This window comes from Hyla sarda, chromosome 7, assembly GCF_029499605.1.
Source record: "Hyla sarda isolate aHylSar1 chromosome 7, aHylSar1.hap1, whole genome shotgun sequence".
In the NCBI taxonomy this organism is placed as follows: Eukaryota; Metazoa; Chordata; class Amphibia; order Anura; family Hylidae; genus Hyla; species Hyla sarda.
In genome coordinates this window covers 13,655,556-13,681,068 of record NC_079195.1, presented here as the reverse complement: position 1 = coordinate 13,681,068, position 25,513 = coordinate 13,655,556, and the positions used below count along the sequence as shown (strand labels likewise).

General features: G+C 47.3%; 1 protein-coding gene across 1 annotated transcript in view; it reads left to right on the top strand.

The window, feature by feature from the left end:
* The window catches only part of CASP7 (caspase 7), a 52,913-nt gene that overhangs the window by 3,566 nt on the left and 23,834 nt on the right, over positions 1-25,513 (top strand). The window contains exons 2-3 of the mRNA XM_056529868.1: positions 5,682-5,813; positions 24,425-24,561. Coding sequence (XP_056385843.1) covers positions 5,683-5,813; positions 24,425-24,561 — 268 coding nt within the window. The 5' untranslated portion in view covers position 5,682. The remainder of the gene's footprint in view (positions 1-5,681; positions 5,814-24,424; positions 24,562-25,513) is intronic.

The window sequence follows — 25,513 nt, the reverse complement described above, 5'->3', positions numbered from 1 at the left end:
GTAGAGGGTTCAGAAGCGAAGGAGCGACAAGGGGATTTTAGAGAGTACGTTTTTCTGAATGGTTTTTGGGGGGCATGTCGCATTTAGGAAGCCCCTATGGTGCCAGAACAGAAAAAAAAAAAACACATGGCATACCATTTTGGAAACTAGACCCCTTGATGAACATAACAAGGGATAAAGTGAGCCTTAATACCCCACAGGTGTTTCACGACTTTTGCATATGTAAAAAAAAAATAAAAATTTCACTAAAATGTTGGTTTCCCCCCAAATTTCACATTTTTTAAAGTGTTAATAGCAGAAAAGACCCCCCAAAATTTGTATCCCCATCTCTTCTGAGTATGGAGGCACCCCATAAGTTGACCTGAAGTGCACTGCGGACAAACTACAATGCTCAGAAGAGGAGGAGTCATATTTGGCTTTTTGAGAGCAAATTTTGCTCGGGGGGGCATGTTGCATTTAGGAAGCCCCTATGGTGCCAGAACAGCAAAAAAAAAAAAACACATGGCATACCATTTTGGAAACTAGACCCCTTGAGGAACATAACAAGGGATAAAGTGAGCCTTAATACCCCACAGGTATTTCACGACTTTTGCATATGTAAAAAAAAAAAAAATTCACTAAAATGTGGGTTTCCCCCCAAATTTCACATTTTTGCAAGGGTTAATAGCAGAAAAGACCCCCCCAAAATTTGTAACCCCATCTCTTCTGAGTATGGAGGTACCCCATAAGTGGACCTGAAGTGCACTACGGGCGAACTACAATGCTCAGAAGAGAAGGCGTCATATTTGGCTTTTTGAGAGCAAATTTTGCTCGGGGGGCATGTCGCATTTAGGAAGCCCCTATGGTGCCAGAACAGCAAAATAACCCCCACATGGCATACCATTTTGGAAACTAGACCCCTCACAAAATGTAATGAGAGGTACAGTGAGCATTTACCCCCCACTGGTGTCTGACAGATCTTTGGAACAGTGGGCTGTGCAAAATTTTTCATTTTCACGGACCACTGTTCCAAAGATCTGTCAGACACCAGTGGGGTGTAAATTCTCACTGCACCCCTTATTACATTCTGTGAGGGGTGTAGTTTCCAAAATGGGGTAACATGTGGGTGTGTTTTTTTTTTTTGCGTTTGTCAGAACCGCTGTAACAATCGGCCACCCCTGTGCAAATCACCTCAAATGTACATGGCGCACTCTCCCTTCTGGGCCTTGTTGTGCGCCCCCAGAGCACTTTGTGCCCACATATGGGGTATCTCCGTACTCGGGAGAAATTGCGTAACAAATTTTGGGGGGCGTTTTTCCCTTTTACCTCTTGTGAAAATGAAAAGTATAGGGCAACACCAGCATGTTAGTGTAAAAATTATTTTTTTACACTAACATGCTGGTGTAGACCCTAACTGTTCCTTTTCATAAGGGGAAAAGGGAGAAAAAGCCCCCCAAAATTTGTTAGGCAATTTCTCCCGAGTACGGCAATACCCCATATGTGACCCTATTATGTTGCCTTGAAATACAACAGGGCTCCAAAGTGAGAGCGCCATGCGCATGTGAGGCCTAAATTAGGGACTTGCATAGGGGTGGACATAGGGGTATTCTATGCCAGTGATTCCCAAACAGGGTGCCTCCAGCTGTTGCTAAACTCCCAGCATGCTTGGACAGTCAATTGCTGTCCAGAAATGCTAAGAGTTTTTGTTTTGCAACAGCTGGAGGCTCCATCTTAGAAACACTGCTGTACAATACGTTTTTCATTTTTATTGGGGAGGGGGGGGGCAGTGTACGTGTGTATTTGTAGTGTTTTACTCTTTATTTTATGTTAGTCCAGTGTAGTGTTTTTAGGTTACATTCACACTAGCGGCAGATTACACTGAGTCTCCCGCTAGGAGTTTGAGCTGCGGCGAAAAATTTCCCGCAGCTCAAATTTGTAGCGGGGAACTCACTGTAATCTGCCGCCAGTGTGAATGTAGCCTGAACCTTGAGTTAGGGTCTATGACCTAACTCAGTATTTTCCAACCAGTGTGCCTCCAGCTGTTGCAAAACTACAACTCCCAGCATGTACTGATTGCGGAAGGGCATGCTGGGAGATGTAGTTATGCAATGGCTGGAGGCACGCAAGTACAACTCCCAGCATGCCAAGACAGCCTTATGCTGTTCCTGAATGCTGGGAATTGAAGTTTTGCAAGATTTAGAGGGGTTCAAGTTGTAAATCACTGTCCAGTGGTCTCAAAACTGTGGCCCTCCAGATGTTGCAAAACTACAAACTGCTGTCTGGGCATGCTGAGAGTGGTAGTTTTGCAACATCTGGAGGGCTACAGTTTGAGACCACTTAGTGATCTACAACCTGAACCCTTCTAAATACTGCCAAACTACAAGTCCCAGCATGCCCACACAGCAAACAGCTGTCTGGGCATGCTTGGAGTTGTAGTTTTGCAACATCTGGAGGGCCACGGTTTAGAGACCACTGTAAACTGTGGCCCTCTGGATGTTGCTAGGCAACAACTCACCTAGCAGGACCCGGAAGTATTGCTGCCGCCGCTGCACGTGGGGGAGGATCGCGAACAGGGATCCGGGATCCAGGTAGGGACCTTCGGCGCCGACCTTCCCTGGATGGTTCCCCTGTTTTGCCCGGACACCGACAGGTGGGCAAAGCGGGGGAACCGAACTTTAACCCCCCCTCCCCCGGTCTGCTATCGGTCGGTCGCTCGGCCGACCAATAGCAGGGATAGGAGGGGTGGCACCCCTGCCACCAAACTCCTATCCCTTTAGGGGGATCGAGGGTGTCTCGGACACCCCTGATCCCTCTTATTTTCCGGGTCACCGGGTCACCAATGACCCGTATGACCCGGAATCGCGCAGATCGCAGGTCTGAATTGACCTGCGATTTGCGCGCATCGCGGTCATGGGGGGGTCTCAGGACCCCCCTCGGCGACGTGCCGGGATGCCTGCTGTTAGATAACAGCAGTCATCCCGGTCCGATCACCGCTATCGGTGACGCGGCGCTCCCCGAACCCCGCGACGTACATGTACGTCGCCACGCGCCAAGTGACACTTCGCTGCGCCGTACATGTACGTCGCTCGTCGTGAAGGGGTTAAGTTTTACAATGCCTTTCATTAGAAAATTTTCAGTATTTCATACTGAAAAATCCAATCAAACAACTGCCCCCCTGCCTGCTTGGACACATACTAGTCCTGCTGTGTCCATGAGTCATCACCTATGTCATGGACACACTTCTTTGATTGACAGCTGTGAGCACAGGGCTAATCCTCCCACTGTCATCTTGTGTCTCGCTACTGTCAGTGAGGACAAGCTGGGAGTTGTAGTTTTGCTAATGCTAGGGGAGATGTGAGCAGACAGCATACTGAGGGAGGGGGCGGAGACCTGCACAGTGAGGCCACGCCCCCTCCCTTTGAGAGGAATTCAGACTAGTGAGCTAAATTAAAAGTGTAATAAAAAAATAAATAAAGATTCTAGACACATAAAAATTAGATGTACATGGTCAGGATTAGGTACTGAGTGATATATTAAAAAATATATATATTATTTTTTTTGCATCTGACGGTTACGCTTTAAGGACTTGCTGGGACTTGTAGTTGGACTGGACAATTGAATGCGGACCACGCTGACTTGACAGATGACAGCGACTGACTTGACTGAAGACTGACAAAGCTATGACTGCAGCTTACCTACATTCTGATGGCGGCTGCAGGACTGGACTTTGAGGCCTATAACACTGGACGCACACACTAGGCGACTGCACTGGACCCCAGCACAGACTTACAGTCATGGTCGTAAATGTTGGCACCCCTGACATTTTTCAAGAAAATGAAGTATTTCTCACAGAAAAGGATTGCAGTAACACATGTTTATTCCTTTAGGAGTGGTGAACAGGTGCAGACCTCACATGTGCTGACATCTAGTGGTGAACAGGTATATAGACCTCACATGTGCTGGCATCTAGTGGTGAACAGGTATATAGACCTCACATGTCCTGACATCTAGTGGTGAACAGGTATATATAGACCTCACATGTCCTGACATCTAGTGGTGAACAGGTATATAGACCTCACATGTCCTGACATCTAGTGGTGAACAGGTATATAGACCTCACATGTCCTGACATCTAGTGGTGAACAGGTATATAGACCGCACATGTGCTGACATCTAGTGGTGAACAGGTATATAGACCTCACATGTACTGACATCTAGTGGTGAACAGGTATATAGACCGCACATGTGCTGACATCTAGTGGTGAACAGGTATATAGACCTCACATGTGCTGACATCTAGTGGTGAACAGGTATATAGACCGCACATGTGCTGACATCTAGTAGTGAACAGGTACAGACCTCACATGAGCGGACATCTAGTGGTGAACAGGTATATAGACGTCACATGTGCTGACATCTAGTGGTGAATAGGTATATAGACCCCCACATGTGCTGACATCTAGTGGTGAACAGGTAAATGGACCTCACATGTGCTGACATCTAGTGGTGAACAGGTAAATGGACCTCACATGTGCTGACATCTAGTGGTGAATAGGTATATAGACCCCACATGTGCTGACATCTAGCGGTGAACAGGTATATAGACCTCACATGTGCTGACATCTAGTAGTGAACAGGTACAGACCTCACATGTGCTGACATCTAGTGGTGAACAGGTATATAGACCTCACATGTGCTGACATCTAGTGGTGAACAGGTATATAGACCGCACATGTGCTGACATCTAGTGGTGAATAGGTATATAGACCGCACACGTGCTGACATCTAGTGGTGAACACGTATATAGACCCCACATGTGCTGACATCTAGTGGTGAATAGGTATATAGACCTCACATGTGCTGACATCTAGTGGTGAACAGGTATATAGACCTCACATGTCCTGACATCTAGTGGTGAACAGGTATATAGACCTCACATGTGCTGACATCTAGTGGTGAACACGTATATATAGACCTCACATGTGCTGACATCTAGTGGTGAACAGGTATATAGACCTCACATGTGCTGACATCTAGTGGTGAACAGGTATATAGACCTCACATGTCCTGACATCTAGTGGTGAACAGGTATATAGACCTCACATGTGCTGACATCTAGTGGTGAACAGGTATATAGACCTCACATGTGCTGACATCTAGTGGTGAACACGTATATATAGACCTCACATGTGCTGACATCTAGTGGTGAACACGTATATATAGACCTCACATGTGCCGACATCTAGTGGTGAACAGGTATATAGACCTCACATGTGCTGACATCTAGTGGTGAACACGTATATATAGACCTCACATGTGCCGACATCTAGTGGTGAACACGTATATAGACCTCACATGTGCTGACATCTAGTGGTGAACAGGTATATAGACCTCACATGTGCTGACATCTAGTGGTGAACAGGTACACTCCTAATATATGCAGCCAGGTAGTCAGTATATACAGTTTGCACAGAAATCAATGGTTCACCCACAATTCCATGCAGGGCAATATCTATAATAAAATTCACCCCCCAATTCTAATAAATCAGGAATAGAATACAAGCACCTCAGTAAAGACTGACACAGAGGAGGAACAATATATGGTGATAATATTGTAGACGTAGATTTTGTTCAGGGGTCTTTAGAAAGCTGGGTGATCTCTCCTATGGAAAGTGTAATGTATGTTGTATATGTTGTCTCAGGATGGCCGAGCAGCAGGACGCCATAGTCCCTGAATCCCAGCAGCAGAAGGAGGAGGAGTCATTGAACGAGGAAATGGATGACGACGTGGATGCCGGACCCGACCGCAGTACAAAATTTTTGTTCTTCTCTAAGTAAGACCGATAAACTCTTAACGCTCTTTTATAGGTTAATTGTAGTCACATACAGACTCGGAAACAGATGCTCTGTGGATACACTATAGAGCAGTGGTCTTCAAACTGTGGCCCTCCAGATGTTGCAAAACTACAATTCCCAGCATGCCCGGACAGCCGTTGGCTGTCCGGGCATGCTGGGAGTTGTAGTTTTGCAAAATCTGGAGGGCCACAGTTTGAAGACCACTGCTATAGAGATTTCTATGGGGCCCTTGGCAGGTGGGGGCCCAGCACTGAAGAACCTCTGAGAAGCTTCCTGCAGCTGCCACTAGAGGGAGCTCACTGCATACAGATAGATAGAGCTGTGCGACTCCTGCTATGAAAGTTGCTCCATGGCTTCTAACTACAGTATTAAAGGGGTACTCCGGCCCTGAGACATCTTATCCCCGATCCAAAGGATATGGGATAAGATGTCTCACCGCGGAGGACCCCCGCAATCTTGTATTCGCCACCCACCTGCTTGAGCTGTACGCCGCGGTGCCAGCTCATAAACAGCCGGGTGGCGACCACGGGGCCGGAGTATCGTGACGTCACGACTCCGCCCCTGTGTGACCCCGCCCCCACTATGCAAGTCTATGGGAGGGGGCGTGACGGCCGTCACGCCCCCTCCCATAGACTTGCATAGCGGGGGGTGACGTCACACAGGGGCGGAGTCATGACGTCACGATACTCCGGCCCCGTGGTCGCCATCCGGCTGTTTGTAAGTGAAAGTTTGTTTTCTCTTTTTTTGCAGCCCGGGCAGAATGGAATAGGAATAGTCCGTACCAGATATCTCCTTTAAAGGGGTACTCCGACGGAATTTTTTTTTTTTTTTCTGTAAAATCAACTGGTGCCAGAAAGTTAACAGATTTGTAAATTACCTCTGTTAAAAAAAATCTTAATCCTTCCAGTACTTATTAGCAGCTGTATGCTGCGGAGGAAATTCTTTTCTTTTTGAATTTCTTTTTTGTCTTGACCACAGTGCTCTCTGCTGACACCTGAACTGTCCAGAGCAGCATAGGTTTGCTATGGGGATTTTTCTCCTGTTCTGGAAAGTTCCTGATACGGGCATCAGGTGTCAGCAGAGAGCACTGTGGTCAAGACAAAAAAGAATTTCCTCTGTAGCATACAGCTGCTAATAAGTACTCGAAGGGTAAATTTTTTTTAATAGAAGTCATTTACAAATCTGTTTAACTTTCTGACACCAGTTGATTTAAAAAAAAAAAAAAAAAAAAAGTTTTCCATGGGAGTACCCCTTTAAAAGCAGGTATCCAGGATTTGGAAAACATAGTGGCCTTCAAAAAAAAAAAAAAAAACAGCACCACCCCTGCCCTCAGGTTGTGTGTGGTATTACAGCTCTGCTCCTTTTACTTTAATAAAAACCGAGCTGCATGCACTACACAGAGTGGCCACTAGATGGCAGCTAAAGACAATGACAGATGAGCACGTTAGGTCTGAGTCACATCTCAAAGTCCGGACTTGGGTCCAATGTATTACGTGCAACTTGCAGACTTCATTTGAAAAGACGACCTATTATATAGACTCTATTTAAAACGATTTGTCAGATCTTTGGAAAGCTGGGTGACAACTAATCTAGCATTAATGAATGCTCTTAGAGCTGTTTATCCAACTTTCCTAGACTATGAGCAGCGGAAGGTTTACCGTTCAAGAATCTGGGTGACTACACCAGCCATTCCCAACCAGGGTGCCTCCAGCTGTTGCAAAACTACAACTCCCAGCATACTGGGAGTTGTAGTTTTGCAACAGCTGGAGGCACACTGGTTAGGAAAAACTGCTTTAGATGGTCAGCAGGTTCGACCTATGATGCAAAACTACAACTCTCAGCATGCCCAGACAGCCTTTTGCATTGGCAGGTGTCTTGAGAAAGCTGGGTGACAACTAATCTAACATTAATAAATGCTTTTATAGTGTCCACGGCCTTTCTTCCAGCTTTCCTAAACTCTGAGCCATGGAAGGAAGCTTTCCTAGACTCTAAGCCTCTGGCTGTCCGGGCATGCTGGGAGTTGTAGTTTTGCAACAGCTGGAGGCACCATGGTTAGGAAAAACTGCATTAGATGGTCAGCAGGTTCGACCTATGATGCAAAACTACAACTCTCAGCATGCCCAGACAGCCTTTTGCATTGGCAGGTGTCTTGAGAAAGCTGGGTGACAACTAATCTATCATTAATGAATGCTCTTACAGCGTCCTCAGGCGTTTATCCAGCTTTGCTAGACTCTGAGCGGCGGAAGGTTTGCTTTTCAAGAATCTGGGTGACTACACCAGCCATTCACAATCGGGGTGCCTCCAGCTGTTGCAAAACTACAACTCCCAGCATGCCAAGACAGCCTTTTGCTGTCCGGGCATGCTGGAAGTTGCAGTTTGGCAACCTCTGGAGGCACACTGGTTGGGAAACACTGCATTAGGCGGTCAGCAGTTTTGCCCGCTGTTGCAAAACTACAACTTCCAGCATGCCCGGACAGCCTTTGGCTGTCCGAGCATGCTGGGAGTTGTAGTTTTGCAACAGCTGGAGGCACCCTGGTTGGGAACCACTGCTCTACACGGAATATGTAAATACAGGAGGACCTGGGGATATTTGGGTCACTGTAGGTGAATTCTTTGTAATATAAACATTTATTTCCTTGTTATGTTAGAATCTGGGTCACATTCCAGGAACTGACATCTGATACAATGTAACATGATGGGGGTGATGGTTACATAACCTGTAATCCGCAGCACGGAGGGAGCAATGTATATATATATATATATATATATATATATATATATATATATATATATATATAATTTTTTATTAGCAAAAATTTCTAGTATTTTATTTTCACTTTGTCATTATGGGGTATTAAGTACAGAATGATGGGGCCGCCATATAAGAAAAAGTTAAACGGTCTGAAAACTTTCCAAAGGAATTGTACACTAGGGACAGCTGCCCAGGACTATATGGGTTGGCAGAGCTGAGAGGGAAGCCTTGATTTACCTGTGGTGACCCGGTACAGAACCTAATCTCCCTGATCTGGCTAGACAGGGAGGAAGTCAGTCAGTGTGAGTCCAAGTCAGGACAATGTAAGCGTCCCTGCCCCTTACCTCTAGAAGTCTGTGAAGTCTTCAGAAAAGTGCTGAGCAACTACACTAAACCGCTAGCATCCCGTTGTCCAAGTTGTGGGGAGAAGTCGCCATAGCTTTGAAAGGGCCCCATAGTGCAAATCAAGGAATGAGAGTAGAAAGCCTCTGGCAGCTCCGGTCTGTAAATCAAAGTTCACACTTGGCGATAAGCAATTCCGTGGATGTAGCGTGGAGTACCCCAAAGTCTGTGTTAGTTGTCTCCCAAGTCATTCTAAAGCCCAGTTGAAGGGGTACTTGGCTCCGTAGACATCCAAAGGATAGGGGATAAAATGTCGGATCGCAGGGGTCCTGCTGCTGGGGACCCCCGCGATCTCCCTGCTGTTCGTTTAGAATGTCAGGTGCAGAGCAGGATGCTCGTGACATCACGAGCCTCCGCCTACATCGCAAGTCATCCGGTACGGAGCGAAGTTCATGCACCGGATGTCTGGGGGCCCCCTGCGATCAGACATCTTATCTTCTATCCTTTGGATAGGGGATAAGATGTCTAGGGGCGGAGTACCAATTTAAGCCAAGTTGAGCCAGAACAGCTGCAACAAGTACAAGCCCCAGAGTGCCCAGCAATTTAAAGTGACATCCTATACAACTTTACCCCCATTATTGCACTACCAAACTTTGCTGTTTTACTATTTGCCTGCAAGACTTTTTTATTTTTTTAGTATAAATAATTTTGGTAACCCTGCATCTGTGGTCTTTTTTGCCTCAGCGCTTGACCCAGGAAGCTGCTTATCCTTGTTCACACTACCCTGGCGTCACAAACTCTATCCCCTGTCAATACGCTATACACTCCATCCGGTGACCTACATGCCTTTTAGACACAGTGTGGACCCTCTGGAGGAGACAGACAGGCTCAGATTGCATGCACACAGTCCATGCTCTCTCCTGCACATAGCACTGACTAAGCCCCACCCCAACGGTCTCTCTAGAGAGGGAATAATCCTAACAGGCAGTGGACAGCAGTTTGCAGGGAAGTGAGACACCTAGTGGCCGAGACTTCAAAGGGGTAGGAACCATTTTTGTGATATTTAAGGAGTATCCAAAGGATAGTGGATAAAATATCTGATCACAGTGGGGTCCCACAGCTGGGGACCCCGCGATCTCGGCTGCCGCACCCCAGACATCCGGTGCATGGAGCAAACTCCCCTCCATGCCAGATGACTGGCGATGATGGGCGGAGGCTCGTGACGTCACGGTCACATCCCGCTCGTGATGTCACAGCCACGCCCCCTCAATGCAAGTCTATGGGAGGGGGCGTGACTGCCATCACGCCCCCTCCCATAGACTTGCATTGAGGGGGCGTGGCCATGACATCAAAAGCGGGGCACGGCCATGACGTCATGAGCCTCCAGCACTCTGGCGCTGCACAGAACCCTCTAACCAAACGCCGGGTGCAGCAGGGAGACTGTGGGGGTCCCCAGCGGCCGGTCCCCCACGATCAGACATCTTATCCCTAATCCTTTGTATAGGGGATAAGATGTCTAGGGGCGGAGTACCCCTTTAAGTGATATGATTTAGGAACGTTACAGATCACATAGAATGTCCTACGGTGGGAAATTGTTTGATGTGAGCGCTAAAATTGTGGAGATTTTTCTCTTACCAAAATTAAAAAAAAACATTAAAAAAAATCAGGCCAGCAGGCCGCGGTGCGGCACAGACCCCGGTGGGTCGCGGAGCCTGTTTTGCTCCGTCGGTCGCCTGCAGCTCTTCTCATTATGTGATGACGTTTGCAAAATTTCTGATCTGCAGAACTTCTAGAATGATCCGGAATGTTCCTCAGGTGCAGGAAGTTGTTGAAAAATATAAAGCGTAACATAATTGTGGAGCCTTTACCTGGTGAGAGTTTAGCAGTTTCATGGCCCCAGTTGACAACCGATATGGCCGTCATTGCTAAGCGATCCAGCTTTCCCAGACTCCGGAATGGCAGTAATCAGCAGGAGCACAAGATGGCAGCATCGACCATAACTGTTGTAAATTACTTCTATTAAAAAAAATCTTAATCCTTCCAGTATTTATGAGCTGCTGAAGTTGAGTTGTTCTTTTCTGTCTAAGTGCTCTCTGATGACACCTGTCTTGGCAACTGTCCAGAATAGAAGCAAATTCCCATAGCAAACCTCTTCTCCTCTGTGCAGTTCCCGAGGCAAGCAGAGATGTCAGCAGAGAGCACTGTTGTCGGACAGAAAAGAACAACTAAACTTCAGCAGCTGATAATTATTGGAAGGATTAAGAATTTTTAATAGAAGTCATTTATAAATAATTTATATTTATAATTTATATTTATATTATATATTTATAATTTATAACTTTCTTGAGCCAGTTGAGATTATATATATATATAAAGTTTTTCCTGGAATACCCCTTTAATAGATTAATGACTTTTGCAGCACAGTGCGGATTATAGTTTATGCTCTGTGCAGTTGTTTCCAGCATTCTCTCTCTGTGTGTTTCCTAGTGACTTGTTTAGTTTCTAGTCAGTCCGGACATGCTGGAAGTCATTCTTGCAACAGCTGGAGGCACCCACACTGATCGCTGATTAAGAAATAGTGCTATAGGGACAATAAAAAAAAAGTGTGAATAAAATAACGAAAAAAATATATATATATTTTTTTAAATTGTCCAAACTATTAACCTCTTAATGACCACTGATTACTCTTTTTATGGCGGTCAATAAGGGTCCTTATTCAAGCCCGTGGTCTTCACTCTTCCTTGCTGGGGGGGGGGGGGGGGGAAGTTTAAACAAAATGTACATTAAAAAAACACACATAAAAAATATTAAATAAATAAATAAAATAAATAAAGACATAAAAGATATATTTTCCTTTTATTATATCGTCTTATACATGAAAATACACATATTTGGTATCACCACGTCCGTCTAAAATCCCCCCAGCATTGAGCAACGCCATCATTTTATTCATCCGGTTAAACACAGTAAAAAAAAGAAGAAAAAATGTATAAATAAATAATTGTGGATTTTTTTTTTTTTTTTTTTTAAATCTGCCACCCAAAAAAAAACGGAAAACAAAAAAAAATCATAAATATTCCAAAATGAATATTACCAATAAAAACAAGTTTTCCCGTAAAAAAAAAAAAAAAAAAAAAAAAAATTTGCCCTAACCTAGCGCCGTCAGATGACGCTAATTATTTATTTATTTATTTATTTGTTGATGTTTTATTATGGGAATGTAGTATAAAATATATAAAATAAATATAAATTTGTCATCGCCGTAATCGTACTGACCCGCAGGGGTAAATTCGATTCGTCACGGACTTCTCGGCTCGGCAGTTGATGACTCTTCCTGCGTAAATTAGTTCAGCTTTCCGGTGGGCTGGAAAAGGTGGATACAGTCCTAGGAAAGAGTCTCCTAGGACTGTATCCACCTTTTCCAGCCCACCGGAGCACCGGAAAGCTGAACTAATTTATGCAGGAAAAGTCATCAACTGCTGAGCCGAGAAGTTCGTGACGAATCAAATTTACTGTAAGTTCGCTCATCTCTAGCAGTAGTCTTATTTTTACCGTACAATGAACGGCGTGAATTTTAAAATGCAAAAAAAATAAAAATGACAAAATCGAATTTTTTTCCATTTGACCAGCGGAAAAAAAAAAATTCTAAAAAAAATGTAAGAATAATATGCACATTAAAAAGCAAAGAAAAAAAAAAAGGTCCTCGTATGGCTATGGCACTGCGTGAACACGAGATCCGCCAAAATTTGCAAAATTCTCCAAAATTAAAGGGGTATTCCAGGAAAAAACGTAAACAGTTAAACAGATTTGTAAATTACTTTTATAAAAAAAAAAAAATCTTAATCCTTCCAATAATTATCCGCTGCTGAAGTTGAGTTGTTCTTTTCTGTCTGGCAACAGTGCTCTCTGCTGACATCTCTGCTTGTCTCGGGAACTGCACAGAGTAGAAGAGGTTTGCTATGGGGATTTGCTTCTACTCTGGACGGTTTCCGAGACAGGTGTCATCAGAGAGCACTTAGACAGAAAAGAACAACTCAACTTCAGCAGCTCATAAGTACTGAAAGGATTGAGATTTTTCAATAGAAGTCATTTACAAATCTGTAAATTTTCCTGGAATACCCCTTTAATATTGTTTTTGGTTGCACCGTACATTACAAAGTACAACTGGACGCACTAAATACAAGCGTCACATGGGTGCGTAGATGAGAAGATGAAAAGTGAAAATGCAGAAATGAATATTTAGGGGAGTGTTTCCCAACCAGGGTGCCTCCAGCTGTTGCAAAACTACAGCTCCCAGCATGCCCGGACAGCCTTCGGCTGTCCGGGCATGCTGGGAGTTGTAGTTTTGCAACAGCTGGAGGCACCCTGGATGGGAAACAGTGATTTAGGTGGGATTTTTGACCCCGGATCCTCGTGATGTCACTATGGAAGATTCTTTTTCGTGCCGTTCTGTTCACCCTGCTTTTCTCTGTGACCCATATTGCAGGCAGGTGACCGGGGTCACAGTTTCTTTATCTAGGAGCCTATTCACACTGTATTGCATCATGGTGGCCGGTCATGTGATGCATGTTGTCTATGTTCTATGCAGTTTCCATTCATACAGTGAATGCAGCAGTGCATTATGGGTGACCATCCTGACAAGGGGGGGGGGGGCAGTATAATTAGGCAGTGTATAGTAGTATTGGTCTCTATATGGCAGTATTATTAGGCAGTGTATAGTAGTATTGGTCTCTATATGGCAGTATTATTAGGCAGTGTACAGTAGTATTGGTCTCTATATCGCAGTATTATTAGGCAGTGTATAGTAGTATTGGTCTCTATATCGCAGTATTATTAGGAAGTGTACAGTAGTATTGGTCTCTATATCGCAGTATTATTAGGCAGTGTACAGTAGTATTGGTCTCTATATGGCAGTATTATTAGGCAGTGTATAGTAGTATTGGTCTCTATATCGCAGTATTATTAGGAAGTGTACAGTAGTATTGGTCTCTATATCGCAGTATTATTAGGCAGTGTACAGTAGTATTGGTCTCTATATGGCAGTATTATTAGGCAGTGTATAGTAGTATTGGTCTCTATATCGCAGTATTATTAGGCAGTGTACAGTAGTATTGGTCTCTATATGGCATTATTATTAGGCAGTGTACAGTAGTATTGGTCTCTATATCGCAGTATTATTAGGCAGTGTACAGTAGTATTGGTCTCTATATGGCAGTATTATTAGGCAGTGTATAGTAGTATTGGTCTCTATATCGCAGTATTATTAGGAAGTGTACAGTAGTATTGGTCTCTATATGGCAGTATTATTAGGCAGTGTATAGTAGTATTGGTCTCTATATCGCAGTATTATTAGGCAGTGTATAGTAGTATTGGTCTCTATATCGCAGTATTATTAGGCAGTGTATAGTAGTATTGGTCTCTATATGGCATTATTAGGCAGTGTATAGTAGTATTGATCTCTATATGGCAGTATTATTAGGCAGTGTACAGTAGTATTGGTCTCTATATCGCAGTATTATTAGGAAGTGTACAGTAGTATTGGTCTCTATATCGGAGTATTATTAGGCAGTGTATAGTATTATTTGGTCTCTATATGGCAGTATTATTAGGCAGTGTACAGTAGTATTGGTCTCTATATGGCAGTATTATTAGGCAGTGTACAGTAGTATTGGTCTCTATATGGCAGTATTATTAGGCAGTGTATAGTAGTATTGGTCTCTATATGGCATTATTAGGCAGTGTATAGTAGTATTGATCTCTATATGGCAGTATTATTAGGCAGTGTACAGTAGTATTGATCTATATATGGCAGTATTATTAGGCAGTGTATAGTAGTATTGGTCTCTATATGGCAGTATTATTAGGCAGTGTATAGTAGTATTGATCTCTATATGGCAGTATTATTAGGCAGTGTACAGTAGTATTGGTCTCTATATCGCAGTATTATTGGGCAGTGTACAGTAGTATTGGTCTCTATATCACAGTATTATTAGGCAATGTATAGTAGTATTGGTCTCTATATGGCAGTATTATTAGGCAGTGTATAGTAGTATTGGTCTCTATATGGTAGTATTATTAGGCAGTGTATAGTAGTATTGGTCTCTATATGGCAGTATTATTAGGCAGTGTATAGTAGTATTGGTCTCTATATGGCAGTATTATTAGGCAGTGTACAGTAGTATTGGTCTCTATATCGCAGTATTATTAGGAAGTGTACAGTAGTATTGGTCTCTATATCGCAGTATTATTAGGCAGTGTACAGTAGTATTGGTCTCTATATGGCAGTATTATTAGGCAGTGTATAGTAGTATTGGTCTCTATATGGCAGTATTATTAGGCAGTGTATAGTAGTATTGGTCTCTATATGGCAGTATTATTAGGCAGTGTATAGTAGTATTGGTCTCTATATGGCAGTATTATTAGGCAGTGTATAGTAGTATTGATCTCTATATGGCAGTATTATTAGGCAGTGAATAGTAGTATTGGTCTCTATATCGCAGTATTATTAGGCAGTGTATAGTAGTATTGGTCTCTATATGGCATTATTAGGCAGTGTATAGTAGTATTGATCTCTATATGGCAGTATTATTAGGCAGTGTACAGTAGTATTGGTCTCTATATCGCAGTATTATTAGGAAGTGTACAGTAGTATTGGTCTCTATATCGCAGTATTATTAGGCAGTGTATAGTATTATTTGGTCTCTATATGGCAGTATTATTAGGCAGTGTACAGTAGTATTGGTCTCTATATGGCAGTATTATTAGGCAGTGTACAGTAGTATTGGTCTCTATATGGCATTATTAGGCAGTGTATAGTAGTATTGATCTCTATATGGCAGTATTATTAGGCAGTGTACAGTAGTATTGATCTATATATGGCAGTATTATTAGGCAGTGTATAGTAGTATTGGTCTCTATATGGCAGTATTATTAGGCAGTGTATAGTAGTATTGATCTCTATATGGCAGTATTATTAGGCAGTGTACAGTAGTATTGGTCTCTATATCACAGTATTATTAGGCAGTGTATAGTAGTATTGGTCTCTATATGGCAGTATTATTAGGCAGTGTATAGTAGTATTGGTCTCTATATGGCAGTATTATTAGGCAGTGTACAGTAGTATTGGTCTCTATATGGCAGTATTATTAGGCAGTGTACAGTAGTATTGGTCTCTATATGGCAGTATTATTAGGCAGTGTATAGTAGTATTGGTCTCTATATGACATTATTAGGCAGTGTATAGTAGTATTGATCTCTATATGGCAGTATTATTAGGCAGTGTACAGTAGTATTGATCTATATATGGCAGTATTATTAGGCAGTGTATAGTAGTATTGGTCTCTATATGGCAGTATTATTAGGCAGTGGATAGTAGTATTGATCTCTATATGGCAGTATTATTAGGCAGTGTACAGTAGTATTGGTCTCTATATGGCAGTATTATTAGGCAGTGTACAGTAGTATTGGTCTCTATATGGCAGTATTATTAGGCAGTGTACAGTAGTATTATTTGACCTCTATATTATAGTATGATTAGGCAGTGTACAGTAGTATTGGTCTCTATATGGCAGTATTATTAGGCAGTGTACAGTAGTATTGGTCTCTATATCGCAGTATTAATAGACAGTGTATACTTGTATTGTTAGGCACTGCATACTTGTCTTATTGGGAGCTGTATGGCGGTATTATATGGGGATTAACAGGACTGGGGGAGTGATAAAAGTATTGGGCAGGAAATGATGAAGAAATGGTGGGTGTAGGTCGGGGGATCACAGATAGGTGGGGGTGCAGGAGTCCTACCAGGGCCGGCTCTATATAGACGGAGTAGTCACTACTGTTGTGTTGTGTGTGAAGAAATCTGCACCTCAGTGTCACCCCAGTAGTAAGGAGATTACATGAGGAGGGGGTATGTTACAGTGTGTCACCCCAGTAGTAAGGAGATTACATGAGGAGGAGGTTTGTTACAGTGTGTCACCCCAATGGTAAGGAGATTACATGAGGAGGAGGTTTGTTACTGTGTGTCACCCCAGTAGTAAGGTGTATACATGAGGAGGGGGTTGTTACAGTGTGTCACCCCAGTAGTAAGGAGATTACATGAAATGGAGGTTTGTTACAGTGTGTCACCCCAGTAGTAAGGAGATTACATGAGGAGGGGGGTTTGTTACAGTGTGTCACCCCAGTAGTAAGGAGATTACATGAGATGGAGGTTTGTTGCAGTATGTCACCCCAGTAGTAAGGAGATTACATGAGGAGGAGGTTTGTTGCAGTGTGTCACCCCAGTAGTAAGGAGATTACATGAGGAGGAGGTTTGTTGCAGTGTGTCACCCCAGTAATAAGGAGATTACATGAGGAGGTTTGTTACAGTGTGTCACCCCAGTAGTAAGGAGATTACATGAGGAGGGGGTTTGTTACAGTGTGTCACCCCAGTAGTAAGGAGATTACATGAGGAGGAGGTTTGTTGCAGTGTGGCACCCCAATAGTAAGGAGATTACATGAGGAGGAGGTTTGTTGCAGTGTGGCACCCCAATAGTAAGGAGATTACATGAGGAGGAGGTTTGTTACAGTGTGTCACCCCAGTAGTAAGGTGATTACATGAGGAGGGGGTTTGTTACAGTGTGTCACCCCAGTAATAAGGAGATTACATGAGGAGGGGGTTTGTTACAGTGTGTCACCCCAGTAGTAAGGAGATTACATGAGGAGGAGGTTTGTTACAGTGTGTCACCCCAGTAGTAAGGTGATTACATGAGGAGGGGGTTTGTTACAGTGTGTCACCCCAGTAGTAAGGAGATTACATGAGGAGTGGGTTTGTTACAGTGTGTCACCCCAGTAATAAGGAGATTACATGAGGAGGAGGTTTGTTACAGTGTGTCACCCCAGTAGTAAGGAGATTACATGAGGAGGAGGTTTGTTACAGTGTGTCACCCCAGTAATAAGGAGATTACATGAGGAGGAGGTTTGTTACAGTGTGTCACCCCAGTAGTAAGGTAATTAAATTAAATCAAACAATAGGTGCAGCGCCCCCCTGAGGATGTATGTTCAGGGGCGAAACAACCAGATCAGAAGCAGAGTCCTCCATTAGGTTTCGCACTAAATAAACTTCAATATTCTGCTCCTATTTTTAGAGTTCTGTACATATTTAGCTATTCAGGTGTTTATTGTCCGTCTGCTGTAATCTAATACCGTGTCACCCCCAAATTCCACCCCGGGGAACTCTCTTTGTGTGATGTTCCGGCTCCTTCCTGTTACAGCCGGTTATTCCTGTTCTGGTGTTTGGTGGAAGATGCTGCGGGTCTGAGGGACGTTCTCCATGACAGGAGCCCGTAGCCTATGAATAGACTCTGGAGCAGTGTTCCCTAACCAGCGTGCCTCCAGCTGTTGCAAAACTACAACTCCCAGCATGCCCGGACAGCCAAAGGCTGTCCGGGCATGCTGGGAGTTGTAGTTTTGCAACCGGGGGGGTTGAATACTTTTCTATCCCTGATTATGTCCCCCTCCTGAGAACTGCAACCACTAAGATTGCTGCACCACTGAGGGAAAAGGTTCAGGAGACGTCTTTAGTCTGGACTAGAAGGTGTTAGAAAAGAGTCGGTGAGCTGCTGTATCTAAGCTCCTCTTGTGTGATACTATTGGCTGAGTTGATGTATCTAAAACAGCTTAGGATCATGTGTGATACTGCCTGCTGTCTGGTGAGGCAGGGCAGACGTCTGGTAACCTTGGGGGATAAAGCCTTGTGGGGGTGTAGGGTAGTTAGGGTGTTGCTGTTCAGGATAGGTAAGGGCGCCGTTAACCCTTGTCACTCGTGACGCCAGGGTGAGGGTTAAATGCTGTAATCTTGATAGGCCTATTGCCACCCTTCCCAAGAGCAATAGGTGATGCAGAAATAAAGGATTGTCCACAACCGCTGTCAACTGAAAACTTGCAGGAACTTTTACTGAAGAATTTCTGTACATGCAGCAATAGTAACAGTCCAGATAACAGAGTCTCTACAGATATAGCTGAGCAGCGATTGACAGTCGGTTGGGATCAGATAAGCCCAATTTAGCTTCTTAGGGATTGTATAGCAGAGATCCGCTGGATTTAGGGGTGCGTTTAGGTCCAGTGATCTTGCGGTGAGTAGCGGGGAATTGCTTAATCTATCCGCTAGGTTAGAGGCCGAGGCTGCAAGGCTTTGGCCTAGTAAATCGTCTTGTAAGCTGCGGAGGTCCTACCTCTTCTTGATCCCTCTCTTGGGTTGCTGACTCTAGATGGGGCAGCTCCCTTATATGGGCAGGGGCTGAGTCGTTTTGGATTGGTCCGTAACAACTGTCACTCACCGTTACAGTGCATTGTGGGTGAAGACGTCACGGGAACCTCCAAAGGTCCTGTAACAAAACCATAGAGTTCTAACCTAATCACGTGACCCGCAGGTCCTGCTACGCTTGGACAGGTAGGAAATTAAATATATACATATTTATACTTATATTTATATGAATTGCTATACAGTTATAGACTGAGGGGTGACAAGGGGATAAATATAGAAGAGGGACCCCGACGTTCCTAGGGACTCTGACTATGGGGACCTCCACAAAGGTAACGTATGAAATACGGTACCGGGACACCTCACACGTCTGGTGAGGCAGGGCGCCCGTCTGGTGAGGCATGGCGCCCGTCTGGTGAGGCATGGCGCCCGTCTGGTGAGGCAGGTCGCCCCGTCTGGTGAGGCAGGGCGCCACGTCTGGTGAGGCAGGTCGCACGTCTGGTGATGCAGGGCCCCCGTCTGGTGAGGCAGGGCCCCCGTCTGGTGAGGCAGGGCCCCCGTCTGGTGAGGCAGGGCCCCCGTCTGGTGAGGCAGGGCCCCCGTCTGGTGAGGCAGGGCCCCCGTCTGGTGAGGCAGGGCCCCCGTCTGGTGAGGCAGGGCCCCCGTCTGGTGAGGCAGGGCCCCCGTCTGGTGAGGCAGGGCCCCCGTCTGGTGAGGCAGGGCCCCCGTCTGGTGAGGCAGGGCCCCCGTCTGGTGAGGCAGGGCCCCCGTCTGGTGAGGCAGGTCGCACGTCTGGTGAGGCAGGTCGCACGTCTGGTGAGGCAGGTCGCACGTCTGGTGAGGCAGGTCGCACGTCTGGTGAGGCAGGTCCCCCGTCTGGTGAGGCAGGTCCCCCGTCTGGTGAGGCAGGTCGCCCGTCTGGTGAGGCAGGTCGCCCGTCTGGTGAGGCAGGTCGCCCGTCTGGTGAGGCAGGTCGCCCGTCTGGTGAGGCAGGGCCCCCTGTCTGGTGAGGCAGGGCCCCCTGTCTGGTGAGGCAGGGCCCCCTGTCTGGTGAGGCAGGGCCCCCTGTCTGGTGAGGCAGGGCCCCCTGTCTGGTGAGGCAGGGCCCCCTGTCTGGTGAGGCAGGGCCCCCTGTCTGGTGAGGCAGGGCCCCCTGTCTGGTGAGGCAGGGCCCCCTGTCTGGTGAGGCAGGGCCCCCTGTCTGGTGAGGCAGGGCCCCCTGTCTGGTGAGGCAGGGCCCCCTGTCTGGTGAGGCAGGGCCCCCTGTCTGGTGAGGCAGGGCCCCCTGTCTGGTGAGGCAGGGCCCCCGTCTGGTGAGGCAGGTCCCCCGTCTGGTGAGGCAGGTCCCCCTGTCTGGTGAGGCAGGTCCCCCGTCTGGTGAGGCAGGTCCCCCGTCTGGTGAGGCAGGTCCCCCGTCTGGTGAGGCAGGGCCCCCGTCTGGTGAGGCAGGTCGCACGTCTGGTGAGGCAGGTCGCACGTCTGGTGAGGCAGGTCGCACGTCTGGTGAGGCAGGTCGCACGTCTGGTGAGGCAGGTCGCACGTCTGGTGAGGCAGGTCGCACGTCTGGTGAGGCAGGGCCCCCGTCTGGTGAGGCAGGGCCCCCGTCTGGTGAGGCAGGGCGCACGTCTGGTGAGGCAGGTCCCCCGTCTGGTGAGGCAGGTCCCCCGTCTGGTGAGGCAGGGCACACGTACACACATGTAATCTGCAGTGTGGGGGCTTTATGTGCGGCCCTGTCATTGAGGGTCTGGAGTTTTGCTCTGCTCAGCAGTTAGGGGGTCAGGGGCCTGAATACACCGGGCAGAGCACAGGCCGGGGGGGCTGGGGTCGGAGTTCAATGGCTCCATAGAATAATCCAGCTGGACCCTGCTGAGTCAGGTGAGGCAGTGATGTGCGGAGCAGCAGAGCTTTGTACACAGTAGCCTGGAGCATGGTGGGCACCGGCGGAGCAGGCCACGGCATATAACAGCAGCAGGAGACCCGGCTCGTGTTCAGATGCAGAGTGGAGTGCCGCTCAATGAGGAGCCCAGGTAACCCCTGTGTGTCATACTGTCAGAGCATGCTGGGAGTTGTAGTTTTACAACAGCCGGTATCTATCACATTACAGCAGCTGGCTGCGATATTAACCCATTAAGTGAACAGTGTTCACTTTTCTCACTATGCCCCACAATATGCGCCATAAAACGTATAGGAGCCCAATTAATTTAAATGGGAACACGTAGCGTAGTCCACAGGTAACCCCCTGTTTGTGTGGCCCTGCCGGTGTCAGCGGTGTGTGTGTGGCCCTGCCGGTGTCAGCGGTGTGAGTGTGAATCTGCCGGTGTCATCTGTGTGTGTGTGGCCCTGCCGGTGTCATCTGTGTGTGTGTGGCCCTGCCGGTGTCATCTGTGTGAGTGTGGCCCTGCCGGTGTGTGTGTGTGTGTGTGTGTGGCCCTGCCGGTGTCTGCGCGGCCCTGCCGGTGTCTGGGTGGCCCTGCCGGTGTCTGGGTGGCCCTGCCGGTGTCTGGGTGGCCCTGCCGGTGTCTGGGTGGCCCTGCCGGTGTCTGGGTGGCCCTGCCGGTGTCTGCGTGGCCCTGCCGGTGTGTGTCTGCGCGGCCCTGCCGGTGTCTGCGCGGCCCTGCCGGTGTCTGCGCGGCCCTGCCGGTGTCTGCGCGGCCCTGCCGGTGTGTGTCTGCGCGGCCCTGCCGGTGTCTGCGCGGCCCTGCCGGTGTCTGCGTGGCCCTGCCGGTGTGTGTCTGCGCGGCCCTGCCGGTGTCTGCGCGGCCCTGCCGGTGTCTGCGCGGCCCTGCCGGTGTCTGCGCGGCCCTGCCGGTGTCTGCGCGGCCCTGCCGGTGTCATCTTGTTTGGACACGCGCTGTTGACCTCTCTTGTGTTTTGCGCTGTTCTTTTGTCTATATTTGGCTCATTTCTTGAATGTGTGAGGTTTGATCCGGCAGAGAAATCATTTTCTTCCTCGTTTTGTAAAATTTCCCACAAATCTACAAAAACCTGATTTACTGTTATTTCCACCTGTAATAACAAAGTGTAAGTGTCCCTGCACCTGCGGCTCCTCGTACCTACCTGTCATATACAGAGGATATAAAAGTCAGTGTTATAGGTTCACTGTGGCTGTCAGTGTTATGGGGGCAAAGTATCTCTGTTATGGGGGCACTGTGGCTGTCTCTGTTATGGGGGCACTGTGACTGTCTCTGTTATGGGGGCACTGTGACTGTCTCTGTTATGGGGGCACTGTGGCTGTCTCTGTTATGGGGGCACTGTGGCTGTCTCTGTTATGGGGGCACTGTGGCTGTCTCTGTTATGGGGGCACTGTGGCTGTCTCTGTTATGGGGGCACTGTGACTGTCTCTGTTATGGGGGCACTGTGACTGTCTCTGTTATGGGGGCACTGTGGCTGTCTCTGTTATGGGGGCACTGTGGCTGTCTCTGTTATGGGGGCACTGTGGCTGTCTCTGTTATGGGGGCACTGTGGCTGTCTCTGTTATGGGGACACTGTGGCTGCCTCTGTTATGGGGGCACTGTGGTTGTCAGTGTTATGGGGGCACTGTAGCTGTCTCTATTATGGGGAGCAAAGTATCTCTGTTATGGGGGCACTGTGGCTGTCAGTGTTATGGGGGGCACTGTGGCTGTCAGTGTTATGGGGGCACTGTGGTTGTCAGTGTTATGGGGGCACTGTAGCTGTCTCTATTATGGGGAGCAAAGTATCTCTGTTATGGGGGCACTGTGACTGTCAGTGTTATGGGGGCACTGTGATTGTCAGTGTTATGGGGGCACTGTGGCTGTCAGTGTTATGGGGGGCACTGTGGCTGTCAGTGTTATGGGGGGCACTGTGGCTGTCAGTGTTATGGGGGGCACTGTGGCTGTCAGTGTTATGGGGGCACTGTGGCTGTCAGTGTTATGGGGGCACTGTGGCTGTCAGTGTTATGGGGGGGCACTGTGGCTGTCAGTGTTATGGGGGGGCACTGTGGCTGTCAGTGTTATGGGGGGGCACTGTGGCTGTCAGTGTTATGGGGGGGCACTGTGGCTGTCAGTGTTATGGGGGGGCACTGTGGCTGTCAGTGTTATGGGGGGGCACTGTGGCTGTCAGTGTTATGGGGGGGCACTGTGGCTGTCAGTGTTATGGGGGGGGCACTGTGGCTGTCAGTGTTATGGGGGGGCACTGTGGCTGTCAGTGTTATGGGGGGGCACTGTGGCTGTCAGTGTTATGGGGGGCACTGTGGCTGTCAGTGTTATGGGGGGCACTGTGGCTGTCAGTGTTATGGGGGGCACTGTGGCTGTCAGTGTTATGGGGGGGCACTGTGGCTGTCAGTGTTATGGGGGGGCACTGTGGCTGTCAGTGTTATGGGGGGGGGCACTGTGGCTGTCAGTGTTATGGGGGGGGGCACTGTGGCTGTCAGTGTTATGGGGGGGGGCACTGTGGCTGTCAGTGTTATGGGGGGGGCACTGTGGCTGTCTCTGTTGGGGGGGGCACTGTGGCTGTCTCTGTTGGGGGGGGCACTGTGGCTGTCTCTGTTATGGGGGGGGGGGCACTGTGGCTGTCTCTGTTATGGGGGGGCACTGTGGCTTTCAGTGTTATGGGGGGGGCACTGTGGCTGTCTCTGTTATGGGGGGCACTGTGGCTGTCTCTGTTGTGGGGCGCACTGTGGCTGTCACTGTTGTGGGGGCACTGTGATTGTCAGTGTTGTGGGGGCACTGTGTGGCTGTCAGTGTTATGGGGGGGCACTGTGGCTGTCACTGTTATGGGGGGGGCACTGTGGCTGTCACTGTTATGGGGGGGGCACTGTGGCTGTCACTGTTATGGGGGGGGGCACTGTGGCTGTCACTGTTATGGGGGGGGGCACTGTGGCTGTCACTGTTATGGGGGGGGCACTGTGGCTGTCACTGTTATGGGGGGCACTGTGGCTGTCACTGTTATGGGGGGGGCACTGTGGCTGTCACTGTTATGGGGGGGCACTGTGGCTGTCACTGCTATGAGGTAATTTCCTACAGTCTGCAGTAATCTTGTTGTAGCCTATAGCGCCTCCTGTGACTGCAGTGTAGTATTGGATATATTAGGAGCACTGTGTGCAGTTGGTTGGGTCATGTGCACATGTAGCAGTCTGCCTGCTATGCTTTATAGATTGCTGACTTTTGCAGCATGGTGCGGATTATAATGTCTGCTCTATGTGTGTGTTTCCTAGTGCCTTGTTTCTAGTCAGTCCGGGCATGCTGGGAGTTGTAGTGATTTATAACACAATCTTAATTATTTTTTTTTTCTCCTTCTAGAAAAAAGAAAAATGACTCAGAGAAAACGTCCAGAGAGATCCAGCGAATTATTAACAAAGAACATCAGTACACAATGAATTATGGGAAAGTCGGCAAATGTATCATCATCAACAACAAGAACTTCAATGAGAGGACAGGTGATGGCGGTTCTATGTGTGCGGTACAGGCGGGATAGTGAATGGATAGGCTGTATTCTCAGTGATGTCACCGCTGATCTCTAGTGATGTCACCGCTGATCTCTAGTGATGGATAGGCTGTATTCTCAGTGATGTCACCGCTGATCTCTAGTGATGGATAGGCTGTATTCTCAGTGATGTCACCGCTGATCTCTAGTGATGTCACCGCTGATCTCTAGTGATGGATAGGCTGTATTCTCAGTGATGTCACCGCTGATCTCTAGTGATGGATAGGCTGTATTCTCAGTGATGTCACCGCTGATCTCTAGTGATGGATAGGCTGTATTCTCAGTGATGTCACCGCTGATCTCTAGTGATGGATAGGCTGTATTCTCAGTGATGTCACCGCTGATCTCTAGTGATGTCGCCGCTGATCTCTAGTGATGGATAGGCTGTATTCTCAGTGATGTCACCGCTGATCTCTAGTGATCTATAGGCTGTATTCTCAGTGATGTCACCGCTGATCTCTAGTGATGGATAAGATGTTTTCTCAGTGATGTCACCGCTGATCTCTAGTGATGGATAGGCTGTATTCTCAGTGATGTCACCGCTGATCTCTAGTGTATGGATAGACTGTATTCTCAGTGATGTCACCGCTGATCTCTAGTGATGGATAGGCTGTATTCTCAGTGATGTCACCGCTGATCTCTAGTGAATGGATAGGCTGTATTCTCAGTGATGTCACCGCTGATCTCTAGTGATGGATAGGATGTATTGTCAGTGATGTCACCGCTGATCTTTAGTGAATGGATAGGCTGTATTGTCAGTGATGTCACCGCTGATCTCTAGTGAATGGATAGACTGTATTCTCAGTGATGTCACCGCTGATCTCTAGTGATGGATAGGCTGTATTCTCAGTGATGTCACCGCTGATCTCTAGTGAAGGATAGGCTGTATTCTCAGTGATGTCACC